The 24,419-nt window shown below is 39.7% G+C and overlaps 1 protein-coding gene across 2 annotated transcripts in view; it reads left to right on the forward strand.

Annotated features, from left to right (window-relative positions):
• The first annotated feature begins 22,663 nt into the window (after nucleotides 1-22,663).
• HECW2 (HECT, C2 and WW domain containing E3 ubiquitin protein ligase 2) overlaps nucleotides 22,664-24,419 on the forward strand; it is a 266,445-nt gene continuing 264,689 nt past the window's right edge. For both annotated transcript variants that reach the window (XM_047869633.1, XM_047869634.1), the window contains exon 1: nucleotides 22,664-22,974. In XM_047869633.1, coding sequence (XP_047725589.1) covers nucleotides 22,683-22,974 — 292 coding nt within the window. In that variant the 5' untranslated portion in view covers nucleotides 22,664-22,682. The remainder of the gene's footprint in view (nucleotides 22,975-24,419) is intronic.

Consider the following 24,419-nt stretch of genomic DNA (forward strand, 5'->3'; position numbering starts at 1 on the left):
TCTAAAAAGCAATAGAAAATCGGCCCCTTAGCATTTCCCAAAATATTCCAGTCCATCTGCTTGAAAAAATTACTGCCAAATACTTTAATTTGTTAGTAAGAAAGAAAACACACTGACTCCTAAAGCTATCTTTTGGGTTTTTCGTCCTCCATTGAAGTGTATATAGAGGGTGTTAGGATTACAGGCAAATACCTGCATTACCATTCTCCTGGTTAAGCAAATGTTGTACAGACTTGTAATCTTATCCTCTTTGGAGGTTTATCTTCCTCTGTCCTACCATACATATTAAAAAACCCGGTTAGGACACTTACCTTTTGCCCTCCTTGAATTCTTACGGATTTGAGCATAGCCAATGAGATGATCACAGGCTCAGTGTTTGCCTCCTGTTTGTAAAATCCTTCGAATTATACTTCAGGTTTTTCTTTGACTTTTTCCCTTTCTTGACTGCTTGGTAGTTTTGTAATGGAAAGAGGATTGAATGTCTGAATTTAGCCATCAAAAACTTGTCATTTCATATCTCTTAAGGAAACAGAGTCTACTTAATTTTGGTGGAGCCTTCACGGTTAGTAAAACAGAACAAAACAACAAAGACCCTGATGATACTTAAGTTGTAATTCTAACTCCTGCCAATACTGTTTGACTCTGCATCTACATTAAATTCTTTCTTTCCTACATAACATTTGCAGGTTTTCAGGTGAGAATTCTGGGTAATGTTTAAAGGCCCTGAAGGGGAGTTAGATAAGGCAATAAATAACAGCTGGTGATAATGTGGCAACATATGCTTTCTTGGGTGCCATTTTCTTAATGTTCATGTCGAAAGATCCAAAATGAAATTGGAAGCAATAGGGCTGGTAAGGGCCCCCAAAGTGGGTCGCAGTTTTACAGTATTCATCTTCCAAAGTGCTGGTAGAAGAGATTGCCCCAAAAAAACTTGGATATGGATTAAAAGTAAGATAAAAGGACCTGACTCGAATCAGCTTGGAAATTGTTTCCCTTTATAATTTAAAATATTATATGATCAAGTTTAAAGCACTAATAAAAATATTAGCTATCTTTCTGCAATGGCTACTGTTATAATGCAGATACCAGTCTATATTACTATTCTGAAGCATAGCCCCATAGTTTTGAACTTTCATTTCTATTAAAATCTCCACTTTTTTTTGTTTGTCTTTTTTTTTTTTTTTGAGAGAGAGAGAGAGAGCATGCAGGGAGAGGGGCAGAGAGAGAGAGAGAGAGAGGGAGAGAGCGAGCATGCAGGGAGAGGGGCAGAGAGAGAGAGGGAGAGAGCGAATCCCACACCTACAGCACGGAGCCTTTTAGGGGGCTCGGTCTCAAAAACCGCAAGATTATGACCTGAGCCGAAATCAAGAGTCTAATAATGCTTAACTGACTGAGCCACCCAGGCGCCCCAGTTTCCACTTTGTAGTTGCATTTTTATATTATCAGAGTGGTAGTGGTGGTGTGTGGGGATGGTGGTGGTGTACAGTCTGACCTGCATGGTGAAAATCTGCCTTGGATCTGTTTCAATCTATTCCCAAATATTTGAGGCACTAAGGCCTCTCTCGTCTTTTTTAGAGAACTCATCTCTCAGTAACCCACACTAACGATCGCCACTGATAGAATGAACGTCTGTTACAGTAACTACTGCTGCTTTTCTTTTATTCTAATCTTGTGAAAAAGGTGAGACACCCCTTCTACACCCACAGGGCTATTGGTGTATCGCTGGTGATCATGAGTGAAGACAGAATTGGGTTATTACAGATCCCCATGGCTAATTGCTACTTAGCAACAAACTTCTATCAGTACTCAGAAACCCTGGCATTATTAGTGCCATTGGGGAACGGGAGAATTTGCGATTTCTTTGGCCACTGGTGTGATCGGGGGGGTTATCTCGGTCTCGTTGGGAATTCTCCTTGGAACAGGGGACAGTGAGCTGGTGAGAGCTGGTTGCCCTCAGCTGGAGCTCTCACCTGTTTGTTTATTGTCTTAGGCCACTCTCTTCAGGTTTTCTCTTACATTTTATTTTCTAGTCTTTCTGTTTGCTCGCCACTGGATCTTAGAGTATACATTTCTAATGTTGAAATGAAAGAGTACAGTTGTTTTGACCTGATTTCTGTCCATCAGTACTGAGGATTGTTAAGCATGATGATGAAAGATCATTTCACTTTGTTCAGTGTTTGTTGTTTTTTGTTTCTTCCTTTTGTTTGTTTGTCTGTTTTGGTGGTGGTGTGGTGGTTAGGAGTTGATTCAGAGATTTATGAGTTTATCATTTACTAAAAATTCAAAACTGTCTGCTTTATACATAAATGGCCTTAATGGAAGACCTATTAATAAAAAGGAACATGTTTTGGTTGTATTTCTGGGAAGTAGTGATTACATTAAGTTTTAAAATTCTATTCAGCTAAGACCTGATTAAGGCAAAACAAGGAAATGGCCATCTGGAAAACACTATTAATGGATCCAGAAATGCCACTGTCACTTGAATCATGTAATAGAATTTGCACTGAAGAAAAATGTGGTGGGTTGAGTAGAATCCAGTCTATGAAAATGTCTTTCTAATTCTATTCTTCCTTTGGGCCAATTTATTTTGCATTTCATTTCCAATGAACTATAATTTTCTGTCACTTTTGTACATAATTTAACATTTAATTTTTGTAGTCCCATGCTATTTGTTGTTTTTGTGATGTTGTCTCCCCAACTGGACTGCAAGCTTCTAGGAACATGTCTTTCCTTTTTGTCTATATTCTGCAGCACCTAACATGGTTCTGGACATAAAATAAATGCTTAATGAATACCTAGTACTTAGTAATACCTAGTACTTAGCGGGTCAGTGTGTTCACATTCTTGTTATCTTTATCACCTGGTTTTATAGTTTTTGCTCTGGAGCTTTTTAGAGTCTTGTATCATTTGTTTCAGCACCTAGCAATGCCAAGTCACACATTTTTGCCCATTGGTGGCATGTAATAGGTCAAGGCAGAGACTGCCAGCCTTACAAGATCTTTCACTGTCAGAGACTGGGTTGACTCAAGTGTATAATATAATGGAACTGGTAGAGGGCAGAGGAAAGAGAAACAGCTCCCAGTGTATACCACTGTGGTGGATTTAAAGAATTATGGACACTACCCTTTTTGATTCTTGGATCAGACACCACCTATTTTATTGAAATATGTGAGAGTACGGTTAATAGTTAATAGAAGTGTCAGGAATAGGACAATGTTGTGAATAAGTTGAGATAATCAATTGATACTATTTCTCAATTCTCTGACCCGGTTTGGAGAATGTATTATTCTGTAGATAGATATCCACATTCTTAAAAAGTATAAATGTTTTAGGAAGAAAGTCTTTCAAAAGATTTTTTATATGTGCATACATTGAACAACTCTACAAGATGACTTTACGTGGAACATAGTTGGGAGGGAAGATACCGTGTAGTGAAGCATGTAGTTGAGAAATCTGGGCCATAATTCCAAGTCTGTTTATTACAAACTGTGTGACCTTGCAACGAGAAATCATACAACAACTAGAAAGTCAGTTGGCGTTATCACTGAAAAATTAAAGAATTGGACTAGAGTCTCTCTGGGAGACCTTCTAGTTGTAAAATTCTGGGTAAAAATGAAGCAATGGTCAATACTTGGAACTTGACATGATCAAGGCTTTATGAAATCAGAGTAGAGACTGGCGTATGTAGTGTCTTACCAAGCATGTCAGCTGTTCAACATTTAAAATTTCATTTCTTGATTCCATACTGTATCTCTGCATTAGGCACTATTGGTGCTCTTTCAGATGATTTCTATTTCTTAGGCTTTATTTGAGTATTTCTTCTTTGCTTGGAGTTTTTTTTTTTTTTTTAACGTTTATTTATTTTTGAGACAGAGAGAGACAGAGCATGAATGGGGAGGGTCAGAGAGAGAGGGAGACACAGAATCCGAAACAGGCTCCAGGCTCTGCGCTGTCAGCACAGAGCCCGACGCGGGGCTCGAACTCACGGACCGTGAGATCGTGACCTGAGCCGAAGTCGGACGCTTAACCGACTGAGCCACCCAGGCGCCCCTGCTTGGAGCTTTTTATAGGAATATGAATAATGAGTATAAGTATATATAACCAATAAACCTATTATTTAGGAATCTTTTGGCTCTTCCAAATGAGTAGTCCATACATATTTTATATGTATTGGTATGTTAAAGAATCAGGAAAATTAAATTTGAAGTGTATTTGTAGTGAAAAGTGCTGTAACTACTCCAAGGGCTAGTTTTGTTGGATTAGTGTGTTTTGCCTGGTAAACTCCCCTTATTTTACATTCCATGGAAAAATAAATCCAGAGCTTCTTAGCCACGCTCAGTCTTCTTCAAGGAAAGTGTCCCCGAAGGGTAAATGGGAAGGCCATCTGGTCATACTTAAGTGTCATTTTACTTCTCCCGCATGCTGGGATATGGTTACTCTTATTTGCTGATTGTTGTGATCTCAAGTGATCAGTCCCTCACCAGCCCAAGTTCAAACTATGTCTGCAACGCCTGGAGCCCTGAAATTTCTCCTGCTTTTCTTCAGAGGCAGCTGGTCAGTAATGACTCCCAAAGAACCATTTGCAATCTGTTTATAGAGTGCTTTTGGAAGACTCTGTGTGGCAAAGGCAATGTGCAGCCAGTGGGGTGGCAATATTTTCCTTGTTGGGGGAAGGTAAAATGGGTGATAGGAGATGATGTGGGCAGCACAAGATCATAACCTAGGGTCTAGCACATTTCAAATGCTCAGTTAATATGGTATTATTCTACCTTACAATTTAGTCTCTAGGGTTATAGACCCCAGGCAGTCAGCAAGCAGGCTTATGTATTTGTTAAGACTTAGGGAAGATCTTCCAGAATATTTGATTTATTATAGGGTTTTAGCACCGTGTCTTTTCTGTTGTTTAATTTTTAAAAAACAAGCTAACTGTTCTGTGACTTGAGTATCCCTCATTTTGGGGATTAGCAACTAGGACCTTAATATGTACCGAGGGCTTTTATATCTAGAAATAATACAGGCTCCTTTTCAGAGGGTACAAGTAAGGGAGGGTGAATTGTGAGAAATGGAGTCATTCTTTGGAAATTTATATGCTGTTTTTGGATGAAAACACAAGGAGTAAAAATACTAGATCAAATTGTAGCTGTTTAAAATTAAAGGGCTTTATATTTCTGGCTGCAAATGGTGGTTCAAACTTTTTGTGTTATTTATCAGATATATTTCTTTAACAAAAAAAATTGATTTTGGATCATTAGACAAACTACATTATTGTCTTTCAAATTTCTTTTGCTTCACAAATCAAGTAATATAATAATTTTTATTTTTTACTTTACATTCTTAGTGTTAAGTATACTGTGCTCTTTACTGAAAGTATGTGCGAATTTAATTAATAAAGCTCATTTCAGGTTAAAATGTAAAAAAAGACTTTTCCCCAGAAGAATGCCACAATTTAGAAACAATGCAGAATTTCTATTTAAAGAGTACTTTGTAAGAAAATGTGTAGAAAAAGTTGCTATCACATTTTCTAATTTTGAATTTTGAAATACTTTAAAAAGCTTCTATTACTATAAAATCATGAATGAGATAAAGATATTTGTGACCACTAATATTTTCACCTTTGTTTTAGAAATTCTAACCCGTGCAATTATCCTGGAAAAATAAATCAGGAATGTACAGATATTTGTAAATGGTATGGTTGACTACTTAAAAAAAGTTAGGCCAAGGAAAGTAAAATCACTTATAAAAATTAAATAAGGTGGCCTATGTTTAATCCCAGTAAGAATTGAGTAAATACAAATTAAACAAAAGTGAAATTTGTTTTTACCTCTCAGATGGGTACTATTGAATATAATAAGAGCAAATTTTTATTGAGTACTTACTGTGTATCAGGTGTTGTAGTAACTCATTTAATCCTTAAAAGTTACCTCTGTGGGGGGCACCTGGGTGGCTCAGTCGGTTAAGCATCTGACTCCGGCCCAGGTCATGATCTCACGGTCTGTGAGTTCGAGCCCCGCATCGAGCTCTGTGCTGACAGCTCAGAGCCTGGAGCCTGCTTCGGGTTCTGTGTCTCCCTCTCTCTCTGACCCTCCCTTGTTCATGCTCTGTCTCTCTCTGTCTCAAAAATAAATAAACATTAAAAAAAAAAAAGTAACCTCTGTGGTAGGTATAATGATACAATCCCTGTTTTACAGAAATCTACAGAAATGTTGACTAACTTTCCCAAGCATAGCATACCTAGGCTTTGAACCAAGCTATAGAATTCTAGCTCTAGAACCTGTTTTCTTAGCCGTTAACCTGCCTCCAGAGATTGATAACATTCAGTGTTGGTGAAGGTATCAAGAATGAAGTAGCTGCCTTCCCTATACTGCACGTATGGAGAATATTCACTTCAACTTCTTTCTAAGTGGCACTCTGGTAACACTTGTCAACACCTTATGACCCGGCAACTCCACTTCTAAGAATTATCCTAAGGAAATAATCAGGCAAATGTGCAATAATGAATGTATGAGGATATGTTTACAATGTGATTTATAGCAATAATTACATGACCATCTTGAGGACATTGTTTAACTAAATTTTGCGATGTCACACCATGGAATGCCATGTGACTATTTTAAAAGGACGGCGTGGTGCTATGTTTATTAATAATAATGCCCCCATTACATTTTGCATGAAAAAGAGTAGGTTACAAAACAGTCTGTACTCTGTAGTATGATCTCATCTTATTTATACGTTTAAATAGCAATGCATGCATTTATAGACCAGACTACAGTGGGCTGGCATCTCTGAGTGGTGGCATTATGGATGATATTTACCTCCTTCTTTATCTTTTCACATCTGTTTTGAAATTTTATGATGGTTTATATGATCTTTATTGTTGGAAGAAAACCCTAAAAAGTATTTATTTTTCTTATTCCCTCAACTCCTTTCTCCTGTGATACAATTAGGTTGGTAAGTTTGATCGTTGGTTTCATGCTTTCTGAATGTGAGCCATGTCACAATTTTGTTTCTGAAGTTTCAACTTCCAGTTATGTATTCCTGCACCCAAACTACTCCAGAGTCCTGGGTGTGCTGTCATTAGGTGGGGCTCGTGAGCTTTGCAAGCACTCTAAACTGCAGAGCCACCCTTGTTGGCTTGAGCTTCCTTATTTAAACCTGATTTTTCCATAACCTAATTTACATAAAAATAGAACTCAGAGTAACTAGATATAAGCTATCAGTGAACATTAGAGCAGATGACATTTTAAAGCTGCATTTAAAATCAACAAATATCATTAATAATCAGGAATCTTTTGTCAGGTCAGATTTTTGTTTCATGATTATGTATGCAGATCCTGATTAGAATGTCCCTTTCTTCTTCAATCTTAGTTTGATGTAAAAAATCTCCCAAAGCTTATGCTTTGTTGCACACCCCTACCCTGGGTTTAGACTTGGCTGATACTAAAACACTTTGGACAGTTTCTTTTTTATTTACACTTTGAGCACATGTGCTTAAAACTAATTTAGTTGGCAAGATTCTTTCAAAGTCCTCTTTAGAAGTAATTGCCTGGCAAATTTTAGCATCACTCCAGTGAGGGACCCTAAACTTCTATGATGTAAAAGAAGAATTACAACTAGTTTTTTGCAGGGAACCCCAAACCCTCAGTGATTAGATGCTTTCAATTCATAAAAGTCTGTTTTCTTAAAAAAGAATAGAGCCTACCCCTTTCTCTCTTGTATGAGTGGGTTAATTTGGTTACATGGTTTTGAAGGCAGAGTGAATACATATACAGGTCTTGCTGAGTTCCCTGAACATATTACTTAGAACATAACTAATTACCATTAAAAGCAGATTTACCAGAAAATAAACTAGTTTTCATTGGAGGCCACAGTTTCATCATGAATTCTCAATGGTCCTTGTGGATGAGGCTTAGTCTTGGGATTGATTTGCTGAAATCATAGGATTATCTCACTGGACAGTGGCCCACTGATAAGCTCTGCTCTGAAAATATACCAGGCCCATGAAAACATGGGGCCCATGTTTTTTCCTTAGAGCTTTGGGATCAGTCACTCATTTGGCTATGCATAGACAGGGCCCAGAATTGTTTTCTGGGGAAGATCTTGCCCAGAAGTGATCCTACCTCCATGCAAGAGAGGAGTGGCCTTTTGTGTGGGCACATGTATTGGTCAGCTTCCTTCATATTTGTAAAAGAATGAGACCCTTCCCAGAGGCTTTGCCCCTAGGCACTTGTGTCTAATATTCAAGGTCAGATTTCTGTTAGTGGACATTATCTTGAACTTATGGAAAACTCATTTATAAGAAGTTACATTCACCAAGACTTGCTTAGAGATATGAAGTCTAGTTATTGCTCTAAGCTATAAAATTTAAGTCTAAATTTTATTCTTGAGTTTAACTGGAGTATAGCTACTAGACCAGTACCATTCCAGTAGAAGTATAATGCGAACCATTCATGCTAATGTTTTTAGGAGCCACCCTGAGAAAGGTAAAAAGAACGGGTGAGATTTGTTTTAGATCTATGTAATTTAACCCAATATACCTAAAATACTATCATTTCAATATGTAATCAATATAAAAGCTTATTAATGAGCTATTTTACTTTTGGGGGGGTACTAAGTTTTTAAAATCTGGTGTGTATTTTATACTTACAGCATATCTCAATTTGGACTAGCCCTATTTCAGATGCCCTATAGCCACACGTGGCTGGTAACTCTTATAGTGGATAACACATTGTAGACCATTGTAGAGCTATGTGCGAATGTGCCTGAATTGGAGCTATTTTTGTTAAGCCAATGAGATGTCATGAAAATGGTAATATAACAGCACTGTCATACTTCATGTAGATAGAAGAATGCAGAATAACAACTTCATAGTACCATGAAGACTAAGGAGTCTGTGGGATGCTAGAAAGTTCAGAGACAAATTAATGACCTATTTCTGGTATCTGAGCAGTGCTGAATGGCACAAGTCCTAGGTATAAACTTTACTCCTTGGCTTGCTTTCTCTTGCTGTTTTGGCTTGCTTCTTTTCAGCTTATTGAATGTCCTGTGGCAACATGTCATGTATTTTTGTGTGTGTGGAATAAGGATGGGGATACATAAAGCCTTGTGTTATTTAAATTGTTATTAAGTGTAAATAATTATGTCAGTCTAAATTTTATGGAAAATAGAATCCAAAAAATTTTCTGAAGACTGAAGTCTCTCGGTTGACTTTTGGTTCTTTTAAATTTAGTTTAATAAACTTGGATGTACTTGGGACAATGGCATCTAAGTTATTTGGGCTAACATGGGACTATATAGAGATACTAACTGGTGATTTCTTATGTTAGCAGTTTTCAAATTTCAGCATTTAACAACGTTAATGAGAATATATTAAAAATCTGATGTCTGAGCCCTGCCTCACAGGTAGGTTAGGATTAGTAGATTTGGGTTGGGGTCTAGAAAATGGTAGTTTAACATGTTCTCTTGGATTTCATATTCCTGGTAGCTGCTTCTCCCATTTTCTTCCTAACCCTAATCTTCCAGAAAAAAAATGCTTTCTATACCTGACACCCACAGTCTTTTTCCTTTGGTCTTTTCCCCAGCTCTAACTTTACTGAGAGATAACTGACATACAACATTGTGTAAGTTTAAGGGGTAAAACGTGGTGAGTTGATACACATATATTGCACAGTGATTACCCCTGTAGTGTTAGCTAACATCTCGATCACATCACATAATTTCAATTTCTTCTTCTTTTTTTTTTTAACCCTTTATTTATTTTTGAGACAGAGAGAGACAGAGCATGAACGGGGGAGGGTCAGAGAGAGAGAGGGAGACACAGAATCTGAAACAGGCTCCAGGCTCCGAGCGGTCAACACAGAACCCGACGCGGGGCTCGAACTCACAGACTGCGAGATCATGACCTGAGCTGAAGTCGGACGCTTAACCGACTGAGCCACCCAGGAGCCCCAATTTCAATTTCTTCTTGTGATGAAAACATTTAAGATCTACACTCTTAGCAACTGTTAAGTATTATTAACTATAATCGCCATTAGATCACAAGAACTTGTTCATCTTATAATTGGAAGTTCGTGTATTTTGATCTCTAACCCCCCCCCCCATTCTCCCCTGCCCTCTCTCCCTACCCCCTCACCCCCCCCCCCCCAGTATTTTTCTTATCTCTCTTCCTTGCCTCTCTCTGGCTAATACCGTGTTTTGTAGGGCAACTCCTTATGCAAGGAACCCTCTAAGTATATATTCATTATTCTTTAAAAAAAATAGATGGGTGAGAAGAGAACGACAAAGGATGGGACTTACCTGAGTCCTGCGCTGGAAGGGTTGCCCGCATTGGCAAAGCCACTCTTTCAGATCTCTGTTACATACACCTGCACATTAAAAAGTTGTCAGAGCCCATGGAGAATGTCCTGAGGGAGGGAAATTGCTACTTATCAACTTATAATAAATCTGTGGCTCATAACAAACAAACAAACAAATAAATAAAGACTTTCTCTGCCTGCAAAGCTTACAGTAGATGGACCAAAAATGAGAACCAGAAGGCTGGGGAGAAGGCAAGGCATTTCTGGTAACTCAGAAGCTCTGTTTTGGCAGTGGGAGGCTGTTTGGCACCTGCCTTTAGGACATTGACTTTAAACCCTGTAAATAGATGATTTTATCTTCCCACCCCCCAATTTTGTGGGTAACCCCAGGTACCACATGATGTGGCCTAGGTATAGAAGCTATAGGGAGCTGTGATATATGGTCAGAGAAGCAGGCTTTAAGGATCTAAGTGTGGATCTCAGCTGTGTCACCCACTCGCTTGGTGCTCTCATCTGGAAATCAAATCTAGAATTACAGCTCCATCGTAGGGTAGCTGTGGAGATAACATGGGGTTGAGGGTGGGGGCAGAGGGTACACAGGAGGTATCAGAAAAGCAGGCCTTTTAAGGTGAATCTGTTCAGGGGCGTCTGGGTGGCTCAGTTGGTTAAGCGTCTGACTCTTGATTTTGGCTCAGGTCACCATCTCACGGTTCGTGGGTTTAAGTTCTGTGTCAGGCTCTGTGCTGTCAGTGTGGAGCCTGCTTGGGATTCAATCTCTCCCTCTCTCTGTCCCTCCCCTGCTCTCTCTCAAAAATAAACATAAGAAAAAAAAATAAAGTGAATCTGTTCATAATGGGAAGCCAATTTTTGTAGTAAATAGGGGGAAAAAGGTTTGATCTGGACAAGGAAAAGTTCAAATTATGGGTATCAGTTTATCTTGCATACAACAAAATTTAGATTTAGTCACAAATATGGCCTGATTATTAGAAGGAAAAAAGAACAAATGAAAGCGTTGACATTTTTTAAGTTGAGGGGAGTTAATTTTTTCAAGGAAATTGTATGATAGCACAATGTAATATGTGTGTTTCTTACCACAACTGTGAAAGTCTTACTACAAAAACTGCCAGGGCTCTGTCGACTTTCCCACAGCCTGTGTTTAATCCTGTGACATTCAAATTGCTCTTAATTTTTTTCCGCCTTCACTTGTCAACTCTTCTAACTTCGCCAGACCCTTTTTAATCAGTGGTTTTGCATGTGCTTCAAGAAGTTATTCAAAATCTCTTTCATTGACTTTTATGAATTCCTGAATCTCTCACTAGTTCATGCAGTTTCTCTTTTCAGTCAGTTTATTCTTGGAACATCTGAGGCTCCGTGAGTGATTGGCAGGGATCAACTCTATCATTGCAGGGAAGAAGTAGTTGAATGGGGATGAATTTAAAAAGTCTTCAGCTCATTGTTTTGTGAACTGTTTTGCTTTCTTCCTCGGCTCCTTAATAGAGTGGAGCTGGATAATGAATACCTAGGTAAAAAGATCATTTTTTTTTTGTCAAAAGAATTTGAAAACAGTAGTACCGTGAAAATGTAGGTAGTTCTTTTGGGAAAGGTTTCAAACATTTTCTATCCTAATACTTGAATCGAGATTAATCAAGATTAATCCTTGCTCAGGATCCTGATGCTGAGCAGAACGGTTTCCTTCTCCATATGCTGCACCTTGATGTTCATTAAATTTGTTGGTTCTTCCAGATGATTCTGCAGACCACTGGGAATCTTGGACGTTGGGTGGTTTATTAATTATTATTTTAAATTAGTTCTTTTTTCTAGTCTTAAGACTTTACGTTCCTTGAGAATAGAGTCTGTTTCGTCTGTGTTTCCCTGGAGCTAGAACAATGCCTCACACATAGCAGGCGCGGGAGGTTGCTGGTATGAACAATCAGGTCAGTTTAGCACTCTGTATTTATGACTTACATGTGACTCCCCTCTCTAACATGATTATTCCTTGGTGTTTGATTATATCTCATTTCCCTTTTTCTTTCTGAGGTGCTTTTGTTAACCTCGGTGATAACAGGAAGCATCAGTTGGTAATCTCAGACTTTGAAATTTAACCTGTACGTTTGCAGCTTGTGCCCACAACTATTGCAGGTGCCAGTGAAATTGCTTCCGTTAGAAAACTTAGCGTGGTGGCGTATCACCTGGAAAGCTAAAAACAACAGTTGATCGTGTCATTGAATGGACGTTGTTCTTGGTACTCTGCTGAAAAAAAGGTCTAAATATATTTGCCAACTTAGAGGTGACATCTGTCTGTCATTTCTGAGTCTTCGTGAAGCATACATTGTAGTGAGGAGAGACACTAGACACTGGAGAGATATTAATGATTTATACTGGATATTAGGATGTGAAAGTGCTATGGAGGAAAAATAAAGCAGGGAAAGTGTAGTGCTGAGGCAATTGAAATTTTACATGGAGTGGTCTGGGAAGGTCCTACTGAGAGGGTGGCATTTGGTAAAAGTGTGAAGGGGTAGCAAAATGAGCCATGTGGATATTGAAGAGAAGAGCTTTTGTGGTAAAGGAAACAGTAGATGCAAAGGCCCTGTGGTCGAGTATAGCTGGTACCTTCCAGGAGCTGCAGTGGGAATAGGATGGCATGAGCATGGGTGGCCACGGTGGTAGATGAAGTCAGAGAAGACCAGATCATGTGTCCTTGTAGACCATTATATGGGTTTTGGCTTTCATTCTAAGTGAAATGGGGGCCCTTGGAGGGTTTTGGGTAGAGAGCAAATGATCTGACTTCCATTTGAAAAAAATCATTCTGGTTGATGTTTCGAGAATAGACAGCGAGAAATCGAGGATAGGAGCAATGAACGAGATGGGTTTTTGTTTTGTTTTGTTTTTAAGGTTTACTTATTTATTTTGAGAAAGACAGCAAGTGAGCAGGGGAGGGGAGAGAGAGAGGGAGACAGAGAATCCCAAGCAGGCTCTGCGCTGTCAGTGAAGAGCCTAATGAGGGGCTTGAACCCATGAACCGTGAGATCATACCTGAGCCAAAATCAAGAGTCGGATGCTCAACCGACTGAGCCATCCAGGTGCCCCAAGGAGATGATTATTTATTCAGAGGACAGATGATAGTGGTTTGGATCAGACTGAAGCCACTGAAAGCTAATTCCTATCTTCCCATTTTTGAATTCGATTCTTTCTTTGACTTAGAATTCACTCCACGTTTCCATGGCCTGTTCATATCTTTCAAAGTTCAGCTCAGTTTTTCTCATTAGGCTTTTCTTAAACACTGCAGTCTCTGCAGTGAATTCTTACTGACTTCTGCACTTACACCTTATAATATAGGAGGGAGTTGTTCTCTATTTCTTTCATGTAGGTTGATTGGTTTTTATTTCTTTCCATTGGATAGCATGACCTTATCTTGTACTTTTCAGCATAGAGTAGGCACTTGACTTAATAAATCCTTTTTTGAATGCCTGGCTAAATTCTAAAGAAAAGTCCACGTGTGCTCCTCCTGTTGATTTGGTCCTTTCAAATTCTTCTTTCCTCATTAGTGTCAGTTAACTACATCCACTCATTTATTTGAAAAACATTTACTGAACACTTACTATTTTGCTGAGGATATAACATGCAAGAGAAATAGAAACTGTCCTCGGAGAGTTTATAGTCTGGCAGAGGAAGACCTGAATCTTCATGCTCAGACTCTGAGGCGTTGTGAGGTACAGAGGATAGGAATGTAAAAAGGCTGTGGGAGGGGCACCTGGGTGGCTCAGCCGGTTGAGCATCTGACTCTTGGTTTCTGCTCAGGTCATGATCTCCCAGGGTTGGGGGATAGAGCCCTGCATCCGGCTGTGCACTGAGTGTGAAGGCTGCTTAAGATTCTGTCTCTCCCTCTGCTCCTCTACCCTGTTCATGCTCTCTCTAAAAGAAAAAAAAGGCCCCTGGGATTCAATAGTAGGAGAGTTGCCTTCTGGCTGGGTTTTCTTCAAGAAGGGTGGTCTCCAGGCCTTGAACGTGGGTGGGTGCAGTAGGTGGAGAGAATGGCGTGGACACTGCCAAGAATGCTGAGCAATTTCATGCTTAGCAGAATAGATGAGTTCTCAGGGAGAAAGTCTGTATGCGACTTTTTCATGCGTTTATTTAGGGAAGTATAAAGAAACAGAAGACCATGAGGGAACGGAAGGGGAAAAAAATAGTCAGACACAGAGAGGGAGGGAGGCAAACCATAAGAGACAAATACAGAGAACAAACTGAGGGTGGATGGGGGGGGGTGGGGGACAGGGCAAAACGGGTGATGGGCATTGAGGAGGGCACTTGTTGGGATGCGCACTGGGTGTGGTACGTAAGCGATGAACCACAGGAATCTACCCCAAAAACCAAGAGCACACTTTACACACTCTATGTTAGCCAGTTTGACAATAAGTTATATTAGAAAAAAAAGAGGAAGTATAAAGAAATCCACCCTTCAGGTTTCAGCTTTATCAGCCTAAACCTCACTCCCTGTGAGAGGCCTGCCCTGCTCTCCCTGCGTAGACTTGGTCCCACCCCTGCCTCTTTGTTTGCTTCCGTCCTGGACCTGTAATTATGTTCCTTGATCAGGAGTGCTGTCATTGAGGGAGTGCTGCAGGGTGGCAGAAAACACCAGAGTCAGAGAGGCCTGCTGAGAAGTGACTGTCTGGATAGGATCTGACACGAACTTGGCTTAGTCCTGCTGTGCTGGTGGGAATGGAAAGAGAGAGGCATTAAGCCTTAAAAAATGTGCTCTGTGGAGTGCAGAGTACCTGCAGCCATTACTAGTGTTTCTAGTTATGACCTCTGGGTGTTTTATGGAATACAGTCGATTGTCTTTTCTAGCAGCTTTGGACAATCAGTAACTAGAAGCTTATGTTTTGTGGTTTGCATTGCAAGGAAAACTTTCCCACGAAAATGTGTTCCAGCCACCACAAAGTGATGCAGAATGTTTAATATCTGAATTCCACTTACCAACAATTGGTAATTATCTGCAGCTTCAGCTAAAGATGATGTTTTGAGGTGTATTCCATGCGAAAAAAAAAAGACATCTTTCGCCCTAGGGATGTTCAGGGAGTAGAAGTTTAATATCTTTCAAAAGAGATGACTTTAAAATGAATTGATTCCACTTCCTGCACTCAAACCATTGATATTTGTCAACAGATAAGCAAACCACCAAAAGTGCTTGATATACAAGCAAAGGCTTTTTTCTTTTTTTAAAGAAATATTTAGACCGTAGAACTTCATATGTATTTACTGAAAAATAGGTTGGCATTTTAAAAAGGCATTGAAAATACATGAAGTTTTGATTCCCATTTTTTCTAATTTGGCATAATGTTTGAAAATGACTCTTGAGGGGCGCCTGGGTGGCTTGGTCGGTTAAGCGTCTGACTTCGGCTCAGGCCATGATCTCATGGTCTGTGAGTTCGAGCCCCGCGTCGGGCTCTGTGCTGACAGCTCAGAGCCTGGAGCCTGTTTCAGATTCTGTGTCTCCCTCTCTCTCTGCTACTCCCCTGTTCATGCTTTATCTCTCTCTGTCTCAAAAATAAATAAACGTTAAAAAAAATAAAATAAAAAAAATAAAACGACTCTTAAGTTTTACTCGTCTTAATTTAATAGAATTTTAAAAATATAGATTAGTGTTTTAAAAAATCAGGGGCACCTGGGTGGCTCAGACAGTTAAGCGTCTGACTCTTGGTTTTGCCTCAGGTCATGATCTCACAGTTCGTGAGATCGAGCCCCATGTTGGGCAGTGCGGAGCCTGCTTGGGATTTTCTCCCACCCTCTCTCTCTGCCCCTACCCCACTGGTGCGTGTGTGCTCTTGCGTGCGTGCTCTCTCTCTCTCTAAATAAATAAACTTAAAAAAATAAAATAAAAAGTTGATATCCATGCCAATTGAATATCATTCCAGTAAGGGACTCGTTACAATCTACAATCAACTTTTGAAGTACATGAGTAAAGTTGTTGCTTTTCTTCTTCCCATACTTGCTATCCGATCCTATATTCTTCTCTCGTTACATATGTAAGGGTCTGTCATTTGGGTGCTCATATTTTGTTACTTTCATTTTTCTTTCTCCTTTATTTTTGTCCAGCATTCGTTTCCTCTTCTTCTAGTTACAACCATTCCCCTTTTTCTGAGGAAGCTGCCTTCACTTTTGGTCTGGATGCCTTTCGTTCTCCCAGGGTGCCAGCAAGCTTTGTGAGACGTCTCACTGCACCTGCACGTCTGAGTACTGTTAGTTTTCTTTTTTAAAAATAATTTTTTTAAAAGATTTATTTATTTTTGAGATAGAGAGACAGACAGACAGGCAGACAGACAGACAGAGACGGAGCACGAACAGGGGAGGGTCAGAGAGTAGGAGACACAGAATCTGAAGCAGGCTCCAGGCTCTGAGCTGTCAGTACAGAACCCAATGCAGAGCTGAAACTCACGAACCGTGCAATCGTGACCTGAGCTGAAGTCGGACGCTTAACCTACTGAGCCACCTAGGCGCCCCTATGTTAGTTTTCAAACTGGACGTTTTAATGGATAAAAAATTACATCTCATATTTAAAATATTTGTTTTTTGATATGTAATTATCAATTATTTAACTTTTTCCTTTTGGGAATTATCTATTCACACCTACAAAAGAAAATTTAGTAGTTGAATTAAAAACCTTATTGAATTTAAGGAACTCCAAAGAGTTGAACCAAATCGTAATGATTTTCTCTTATTTATCTCGTATATTCAGCAATTGAAGGTTAAAACAACATCTTGAATGCACTGTTGGACTCAGTCTTTAAGATTAAAAGCTTTTTGGGGGGGCGTCTGGGTGGCTTGGTCGGGTAAGCGTTCGACTTCAGCTCAGGTCATGATCTCACGGTCCGTGAGTTCGAGCCCCGAGTCGGGCTCTGTGCTGACAGCTCCGAGCCTGGAGCCTGTTTCAGATTCTGTGTCTCCCTCTCTCTCTGCCCCTCCCCTGTTCATGCTCTGTCTCTCTCTGTCTCAAAAATAAATAAACGTTAAAAAAAATAAAAAAATAAAAGCTTTTTGAGGTGTCTGGGTGGCTCAGTTGGTTAGGTGTCCAACTTGGGCTCAGGTCATGATCTCATGGTTCATGAGTTCGAGCTCTGTGTCAGGCTCTGTGCTGACAGCTCAGAGCCTGGAGCCTGCTTCAGATTCTGTGTCTCCCTCTCTCTCTGCCCCTCTCCCACTCAGGCTCTCTCTCAATAATAAATAAACATTAAAAAATTTTAAAAATTAAAAGGTTTTGGAACTTAAAGTGATTTCTTCCCATTTGTGTACATTCCTTTTCCAAACTGACACGTGGACTATTTTTATGTTGTGGATCCTAACATATTATTTGGTGAAACTGTGAGAAGGACAGGCTTTTTCTAAAGAGCAGGAGCCTGGAGGGTAAATTGCATTTTCTGATACTTCTCCCCCTGAGAAGAGGAAGTGAGAGGCAGGCAGCTTGAGTCAGCTGAGGCTCTCTGTCAAATGCCCTGGAGTCCTGGGAGCACTTACTGACAAGTGTTGTAGCAGGGATTTTCTGGTATTAATCACCTTACTAGAACATTCTTGCTGAGTAAGCTGAGTATTGGGGTTATGATTATGTAGGATAAACACTGAGTGATGACTATGATTGCTTTCTTTTAGCAGCAGGTATGGTGGAAATCCACTGGGAGAGATCTGTAGTTGGGAATTTGGTGATGACGTTCTTCATTTCCTGTGTCAACTGGCCTGGCGGGTCTGCTGGGTGGCTGATTTCTCTTCCTAGGTTTCTCACATCTCCGCTTGTTGCAGGCTAATTATATTTCCTTTAGTGTCTCTTGACATCTTTTCGCCCTTTGTTTCCCTCATTTATATAGTAAAACACACACGGAGTTTAAAGCATAATATAGTTGAGAAGGTATATATATATATAGATATATATGTGTGTGTGTGTGTGTGTGTGTGTGTGTTTATGTGTTTTTGTTTTTGTTTTTTTGGAATTTTAATGGTTAAACAAGGTTGTTTTAGCTTTGTTTATCAGTATACAGTCTAGGAAGTTAAAATCCTAGGGTGCATTTCTAGTTTGACATGGAATGTTGTCAGTACTTACCCTTCAGGTGAAATTCAGTAAATTGACATTCACCTCCAGTTTCTTGAGCAAAAATATTTTAAATAAAGACGCTTGCTTAATGTATTTGTCGTCTGCTACTGTCTCTGTCTTCTGCACAAAATCTGCTGCTTTTGGACATGGAGTCATATACTAAGGTGTTTTGCAGTTTGCTTGGTAATTACATCTCTGTTGACCTCTGGAAGAAAAGTGATTTTGTTTTTAGCTGTTGTTTAAGCAGACGTCCGTTATCCGAGAGAGCAGCATAGTGCAGACCTCATCATAAATCGAAGGGGGCGGGGTTTAAGGAGTGCTTCATCATATTACATTGTGTCCTTTGGGAATGGGACCTAGAGCTGCAGCAGCGCTCCTCAAGGGAGGGATTGTCTAAGGAGCTTCCAAGGACCAGCTTTCTGTGTAATAAGTATGGTGGGTACTAATCAGTTTCCCTTCCATTGGCTTTATCTGTAAAGCTTTTCAGAACAGCATGGATACTTATCTAAAGAAATTGTCTTTCTTATTGCATAAGGCATAGGTGTGAAACCAAGAAGCAAGTCAAGACTTCTTAGATTTCAGTAGGAAAAAATATAAAGTAGCCATTCGCTGTCATTTCAGTAGCTAATTTGCCCATGTGGGAATAGTGCTTTGCATAAGGTAGTTATAAAGGAAAATTGTATCTATAATATTTAGAGTGGTTTGTTGTTTTTCATTTTCATGCAGCCTTGAGAATTTTTGCATGATGTTTGATCTTATTTACTGTTGAAACATGAACTCTAAAATATACTTTTCTTTTCCTATAGGGGAGAAATGAAATTTTCCAATACAGGCTTGGACTATTGTCCCTCATCGTAATCTGAGCATTTTATTTTATTTTATTTCATTTCATTTTATTTTAGAGAGAGAGTGCACTCACTTGTGTGTGAGTGGGGGAGGGGCAGAGAGAGAGGGAGAGAGAGAATCTTAAGCAAGCTCCATGCGAGCCCAATGCAGGGCTTGATCCCACGACCCTGGGATCATGACCTGAGCCGAATCAAGAGTTGGATCCTCAACCGATTTAGCCCCCCGGGCATTCCCTATTCTAATTTTTTTTCTTTTCCATTGATCTAAGTTACGCAAAGTAAAATCTGAATGAGGCTTTTTTATTTTTTTTTTAATTTATTTTTAACGTTTTTTAAAATTTATTTTTGAGACAGAGAGAGACAGAGCATGAACGGGGGAGGGTCAGAGAGAGGGAGACACAGAATCTGAAACAGGCTCCAGGCTCTGCACTGTCAGCACAGAGCCCAACGCGGGGCTTGAACCCATGGACCTCGAGATCATGACCTGAGCCGAAGTCGGCCGCTCAACCGACTGAGCCACCCAGGCGCCCCTGAATGAGATTTTTAAACCCTGGACTAGTAAGGCTTTTAGAGATGATTTTAGTTGATTTTAATTAACAAACAATAAGGCTATTATTAAGCAGAAACTTGCATTTGAATATTTATTTTTATCCCTGGCTTCATAATAACCAGCAACTCGACCCACCTTCACAAGAGTCTTTGGGACATAGTGACTTGGGTATATTGCATTTACTTCCAACTCACCGAAGATCGTATTGATTTTCTTAGCCCCATCAATGTTTCTGGGATTTTATTGCTGCTTGGACTGAAAATCCAGAATTTAGTCCTGATTTTTCCCCACTTTGATCCCCTGTATTCATTCTGTTGCCACATCTTTGGGCTCGCTCTTTGAAATATTCCCAATTGATATATTTCCCTTCTGTGTTACTAAAATCCGTTTTTCAGCACTCAGTGCGGGATTCCTCACTTAATCAGCTTCTGACTGGTTTACCTCCTCTGTTACCCTCCTTTTACAACCAGCCCTGCAGAGGCTCTCAGATTAAGTGTCTCATACTTATATTTAATGTTTTGACTCTTGTGCTCGAGACCCTGCAATGACTCCTGCTTATCACTCTTAGGTTCCAGCTGACTTGTTTTCTGTTCTGTGCCTGAGGTTCTTCTAATCTCACCTCTCAGTTCCTGGCTTGTGGGTGCGGGGCTCTCAAAGTTCTTTCCTAAGTGGATTGTTTGGAAATTGGAATTATTATTTTTTTAATGTAGAAACAATTATTTAAGAGACGTGGTTGAGTTAAAAGCTATAACTCAAAGGGCTGTGTATCCATATGTAGCTGATTTCTGGCTTCTGGGAGCCAGGAGCCATGTTGAATAGGGAGGCAGGGGAAGAATGGACTGTTTTTTCCATGGGGTCATCTAACATGAGGAAGAATTTAGAGTAATTTTTCCTGTGTAAAAAGGTAGTCTTCAGCATTTGATTTCTCTTAACTGTCTCCCAACCCTTGGAGCTACTCCAAAGTAAATCGTGCATTAATTAATTCAGTAATTATATTGTTACTAAAAATAACAGTAGTTGCTTTTTACTGAACACTTTCATGTATGATTTTTCTTAAAAATATTTTTTAATGCTTATTTATTTTTGAGAGGCAGAGCATGAGCAGGTGAGGAGCAGAGAGAAAGGGAGACATATAATCTGAAGCAGGCTCCAGGCTCTGAACTGTCAGCACACAGCCCATTGCGGGGTTCACGCCTGTGAACTGTGCAATCATGACCTGAGCTGAAGTCGGGTTCTCAACCGACTGAGCCACCCAGGCCCCCCTCACTTAAGATTTTTCTTTTCTGTTTTTTCTTTTTTTTTTAAATTTTATTTTTTATTTTTTTAAAATTTACATCCAAATTAGTATATAGTGAAACAATGATTTCAGGAGTAGATTCCTTAATGCCCCTTACCCATTTAGCCCATCCCCCCTCCCACAACCCCTCCAGTAACCCTCAGTTTGTTCTCCATATTTGAGTCTTTTCTGTTTTGTCCCCCTTCCTGTTTTTATATTATTTTTGTTTCCCTTCCCTTATGTTCATCTGTTTTGTCTCTTAAAGTCCTCGTGTGAGTGAAGTCGTACGATTTTTTGTCTTTCTCTGACTAACACTTACAATTTTTCTAATCCTTACAGCAATCTCTCATGGTACCTTAAAGTCATCTCCATTTAATAATTGAGGCAGGGTGAAGTTTAAGCATGTGCAGCTATTGATTTATAAACACAAGTCTTACAAATAACCTATGTGTTTGTGAATCACTTGAAAGATTAAGTACTGTGTGAATGTTTGTTAAAGAAATATACAGATAACCTCCTCCATCCTTTCTCCATGTCAGCTCCTCCCTTGCCGTACATAAGCACCCCTGAGACACTGTTCCTGCTTTTAAAGACTGTGTAACTTCAACAGACCTGGTTTCTTTTGCTGTTCAGAGACTTTTTAGTTTGATATAGTCCCAGTTTTTTATTTTTGCTTTGGTTGCCTTTGCTTTTGGTGTCAGATCCAAGAAAAATTATTGCCAAGACTGATGTCAAGATGCTTACTCCCTATGTTTTCTTCTAGGAGTTTTATGCCTTCAGGGTTTATTTTCAAATCCTTAATCTGTTTTGAGTTGGTTTTTGTCTACTGTGTAAGATAAGGGTCCAGCTTCATTCTTTTGTGTGTGGCTGTCCAGTTTTCCCAGCACCGCTTATTGAGGAGACTGTCATTTCCCCAAGCTTGCATTCTTGTTGGGAGAAGTATGCAATAACCAAATAAATAAGTAAATGCTACTGTGTGGCACATCAGGTTATGGTAATTGCTATGGAGAAAAATACAGCGAGAGAGGAGAGATGGGGAAGAGATGGGGTGTTGTGGTCTTAAATACGATGGCCATTCTATTTAAGAGCGGAGGTGACATTTGAGCAAGTTCCTGATAAACACTGATGGGTTACATTCCTGTGAGAAGGAAATTGAGCAGGTTAACCTGTGCTCAGTGGTAGATTTCAACTGTGTTTAGCACGTGTCACAATTTTCTGTCTTGCTATTTTAAAATTTAATTTCCACAAGAAATAAGTATATGGGGTGGGGGTGAAGGAAAAGAGGACCATTCCTGAAGGTGGGGTGTCTGGGAGAGGATAAACCTAAAGGGACTGGTAGGGAAATCTGCTTGTCCCTAATTGCCAGGGGGAAGCTGTGCCCTGTGAAATCAAGGGCCACAGGTGCGTGATGGCCTTTGCCATCATGTGACCTCAGACTATAGAAGTTGTTTCTGACATCATCAGTTGACAAGTAGAATAATAGGTTTTATTTTGACAGCAGAAGATTATTGCATGGCCGGGCTTTCGTAAACACTCTTTAGGGCTTTACGTCTGGGAGGCTTAAACCTAATTCCCTCGCATTGTAGCACTAATGCTTTGTGCTTGTCTGTCACTTGCAGCTTTGTAGGAAGCTAACCTCAGGATGGCCAGCTCAGCTCGGGAGCACCTGCTTTTTGTGCGGCGTCGAAATCCCCAGATGCGGTACACATTGAGCCCAGAGAACCTTCAGAGCCTCGCCGCCCAGAGCTCCATGCCAGAGAACATGACCCTACAGAGGGCAAACAGCGACACAGATCTGGTGACCTCTGAGAGCCGCTCCAGCTTGACTGCCAGCATGTACGAGTACACGCTGGGGCAAGCCCAAAACCTCATTATCTTCTGGGACATTAAAGAGGAGGTGGACCCCAGTGATTGGATTGGACTTTATCACATAGGTGAGTGACATAAGATGGACTTGCATGTGACGTAGAGCATATGTTTTTACTCTGACAGTATCCTAGTTTGTATTTTTTCCTGGAAAAAAAAAATCACCCACATACAAATAAACAGCAAATTCTGGGAATTTTTTTCCCCAGAAAAATTTGAGTCAAAAATGATAAATACCTTTGCTGATATGAATTTGTGGTTACATTTCTACCCTGATTAAATGCCAGAACCTGCAGATTTTACAGTGTTTTCTTTTAAAGAAAGAAAAATTCACATTGCCCTTGATCAGTAGTCCCATTTCAGGGAGGAGGCGGATATTAGCTTTTACCTATATTTTTGAACTGACTGAAAAGAAGTCTAGGTTTAGATAACTGATGTGAGAAAATGTTCTGTAGTTTCTAAAGATTGAATTCCATGAAGAACAACCTGTAGTCTGTGGTGTCTTTTTATATCAAAATTCCTGATGTGTGCTTGATCAGTTAGGTGAAGAACGTGTCATATTCTCTTAATAAATGACTTAGAAATAGGTTGGTGTTTGTTTTCATAAAAATGTCCCAGCTGTATTTAGCTAATTTGTACCTGTTATTCATAGGTGAGCAAATGATGAATGGCACATGCCAGAAAATATAAAATTTGTTTTGTTGAAAGCAAAAATCAAAACCTATCAACCAGGCTTAAAGAAAATCTAAATTAAACGTGATAATGGGACACTTGGATTAGCATCCAGCTCTTGATTTCAGCTCAGGTCATGATCCCTGGGATCGAGTCCCATGTCAGACTCTGTCCTGAGCATGGAGTCTGCTTAAGGTTTTGTTTTTTTTTTCCTCTCTCCCTCTGCCCTTCTTCCTGACGCACAGGTGCTCTCTCTAAGACAAACAAACAAACAAACAAATAAACAAAATCCTTAAAGTTGGGGAACTTTTTCACTCAATGAAGGGAATTCTTTTCAAAATTTAACATCAAGTATTTAAAAAAAATTTTTTTTTTTTAACGTTTATTTATTTTTGGGACAGAGAGAGACAGAGCATGAAGTCGGATGCCTAACCGACTGAACCACCCAGGTGCTCCAACATCGAGTATTTTAATAGAAAGACATTGTTGCTTTCACTGTAGATTATAAGTCCAGCATTTTGTTGTTGTTTTTTAATGAATAAATTAGGGGGAAATAAAAGACCTAATCATTTATGGCAGTGCTCCTCAGTTGGGGGTGATTTTACCCCCTACAGGACATTTGGTGATGTTCAGAGACATTTTTGGTTGGCACAGTTGGGTAGGGAATGGGAGACCAGAGATGCTGCTATACATCTTGGAGCGTATTACAGAACAGCCTCCCACAACAGTTATCTATTAGCGCCACTATTGACAAATTCTGATTTAAGACAAAGTAACATCCTTTCAGAGATTTTATTAAAATGTTAAGCCCACTAAAATTGATGTTTCTCAGCAACAAAGA

This window comes from Prionailurus viverrinus, chromosome C1 (genome assembly GCF_022837055.1).
Source record: "Prionailurus viverrinus isolate Anna chromosome C1, UM_Priviv_1.0, whole genome shotgun sequence".
Classification (NCBI taxonomy): Eukaryota; Metazoa; Chordata; class Mammalia; order Carnivora; family Felidae; genus Prionailurus; species Prionailurus viverrinus.